This window comes from Cyprinodon variegatus, unplaced genomic scaffold, assembly GCF_000732505.1.
Source record: "Cyprinodon variegatus isolate N-32 unplaced genomic scaffold, C_variegatus-1.0 Scaffold332, whole genome shotgun sequence".
Lineage (NCBI taxonomy): Eukaryota > Metazoa > Chordata > Actinopteri > Cyprinodontiformes > Cyprinodontidae > Cyprinodon > Cyprinodon variegatus.
Genome location: NW_015150785.1, coordinates 60,882 through 63,228, shown reverse-complemented (window position 1 = coordinate 63,228; position 2,347 = coordinate 60,882). Strand labels below are relative to the sequence as shown.

Here is a 2,347-nt window from a genome sequence, read left to right as displayed (position 1 = left end):
ATCGAATAACTATTTATATTTGTAACTTCCCAAATTCCGTCTCAAAATATCTAATAAATTAATCATTTCCTTAATGCTCTCTCTTCATATATCTTCTCTTGCTTTCATATTTATGACATTCTAGTGTAACATTTTATATTGTTTCATATTTTCTACACTAATCACATTGTCAGTAGTTTGCTTTTGAATTCTATTCTATTCTATTATCTCAGAACATTTTCTTTTATGAATGCCACAGCGCGTGCCCAGAGGTGAATCAGGTGAAGTCCACTGATCTCTGATTTTGAAGTGACGTGTATAGAAATTCGGACGCCCCCTGAAGGCGGCGCGGGGCTGCACTGCATACGCGCCGTGGCGGAGAGCGAAGATGGCGGAGAATAATGTCGAAGCGGAGCCCGACTGGAACGACTGGGCCCTGGATGCGGCCGAGGATACCGTCATCGCAATGGAAACGCTGCTGGCCACGCTGAGGGCGTTTGAAGATGTTCTAAGACAGCAGGAAATATCCATAGCATCTTCCACGGAGTACTGCGATAACTTCTGCCAGGTAATGTGATTATCCTAGCTGTCGTTAGCTAATGTTAGCTCAGCTAGGACTCCGAGCTTTTCGTAGCCTGGAGATAACATGATGAGCTGCTGCTCTCCTCCCCTTTATGTGCAAAACACCTTCATCCTATATATATTTATAAATACTGTTCAGGGCGGCCTTTTTAATAACATATAGTCCTATAATAAAGCTAATTTAGTGTATTTATTAGATGATGTTTCGTTCGCTGCAGTCACTGATTACATTGAAGTGATTTAACCTATATTATTACCTCATTTGGCTTCATTTGATTTGGAAATATGATCATTTTCGAAATGCAAAATATGCACAGGGGTCATTGCCCCAGTTTGCACATGAAGCGTTGCTGTATGCATGCGGGGCGGGGCAGCATCGCGTTTTATTTACCCTTATTTTGATTTTTATACCACTTAATGATCAGTATATTATTGTATTGGTGTTTTCCAAATTAAACAAATTAAACCTGCTAATCTGCCATGACGTCTCGGTTTAAATGCGACGATGATGTGAATGAGAAATGTTATAGATCAGCATCCAAAGGCTGGTATCACTCTGGAAAGGCTGGCCTGGTCAGCACCTTTGTTTTATCTTAGAAAGGCCAGTGTGCTGATATTATCTGGAAATGACAAAACTAAAAGCAAGAATCATGAAAATGGAAGTTTAGGTAGAAAAAAGGAATAATAGGATTTATTCCTTTTCCTTTAATCAGTGATCATATTTATTGTCTGATTGTTTTTTATTTTCTTTTGGTTTGTTTATTATCTGTGAAGATTTTCACTCAAGGATCCTTGGAAATGAGTTATACCTTCATATCCATTTAATTTTATCAATAGAAATTTTAAATAATTGTTGCTTTTTCTAATAGTTGTATAATTAATTAAACTATTTTGCTTAAAAAAAACATAAACTATATCAAAGTTTGTCCTGATTTAAAGTTCAGATGTTATTGGGACAGTAAGGATAAGATGTAATTTAATCCCATCATTCTTCCAGAGGATTTTGCTTCAAATTTTAACTAACAAATTAGGTAATTTAGTTGACCTCCACATCTAATTGATCAAATTAAGGTTCATTAAACAATGCTGAGGATGTAAACTCTGGTCAGTATGCTTTCCTGCTACTATAGTCAAAATCTGGTAAATAAAATATTCTTATAAAATATAGGTACCTGCAGCATCAGACGCTGGATATGTGTAAATGGATTTAAATGAAGTTTTAAGCAATAAAGCTCCACGTTAAAATTGATTTCTATGAAAAGAAAATTTCTAAGATTTACACTAGAGTCCATAGATTTAATATTTATCTGCTATTTGAAAATAACCATGTGGAAATTTATAGTAATATTCACTCAAAGCTAAATGTTTGAGAAATGAAATTCAGTTGTGAAATTCAGACTATTTGATCCAGACAAGTTAGCAAACTCATTTATAAGATATAAACTTTTATTATTCTGCTTTTTAAGTGAATTGAAATCAAGAATCGATAGGCATTCGATTAAATTTAGGAATCAGAATTGTTCAAATTCAGACAATGCCGAGCCCTAACACTGATTAGAAAAACAAACAAAACCCAACAAGTTTATGTAAATCAATGCTTGATAATAAATGGGTCAGTTGTTCTCGGGGCTGTTGTTGACTTTTGTTCTTTGAGAATTGTCACTGATGAAGCATTTTCTGATTTCCCATACTACAAAATAAATTCTATTAGGTAAATTATTACATTTTATTATTTGTAAAAGGCCAGATGTTGACGTTAAGGATTTTTACCATTTGCCCAGAAACA

The 2,347-nt window shown here is 34.7% G+C and overlaps 1 protein-coding gene across 1 annotated transcript in view; it reads left to right on the top strand.

The window, feature by feature from the left end:
- The first annotated feature begins 357 nt into the window (after positions 1-357).
- Positions 358-2,347, top strand: part of rlf (rearranged L-myc fusion) — a 35,708-nt gene continuing 33,718 nt past the window's right edge. Inside the window, exon 1 of the mRNA XM_015385175.1 lies at positions 358-547. Within this exon, the coding sequence (XP_015240661.1) occupies positions 368-547 (180 nt within the window). The 5' untranslated portion in view covers positions 358-367. The remainder of the gene's footprint in view (positions 548-2,347) is intronic.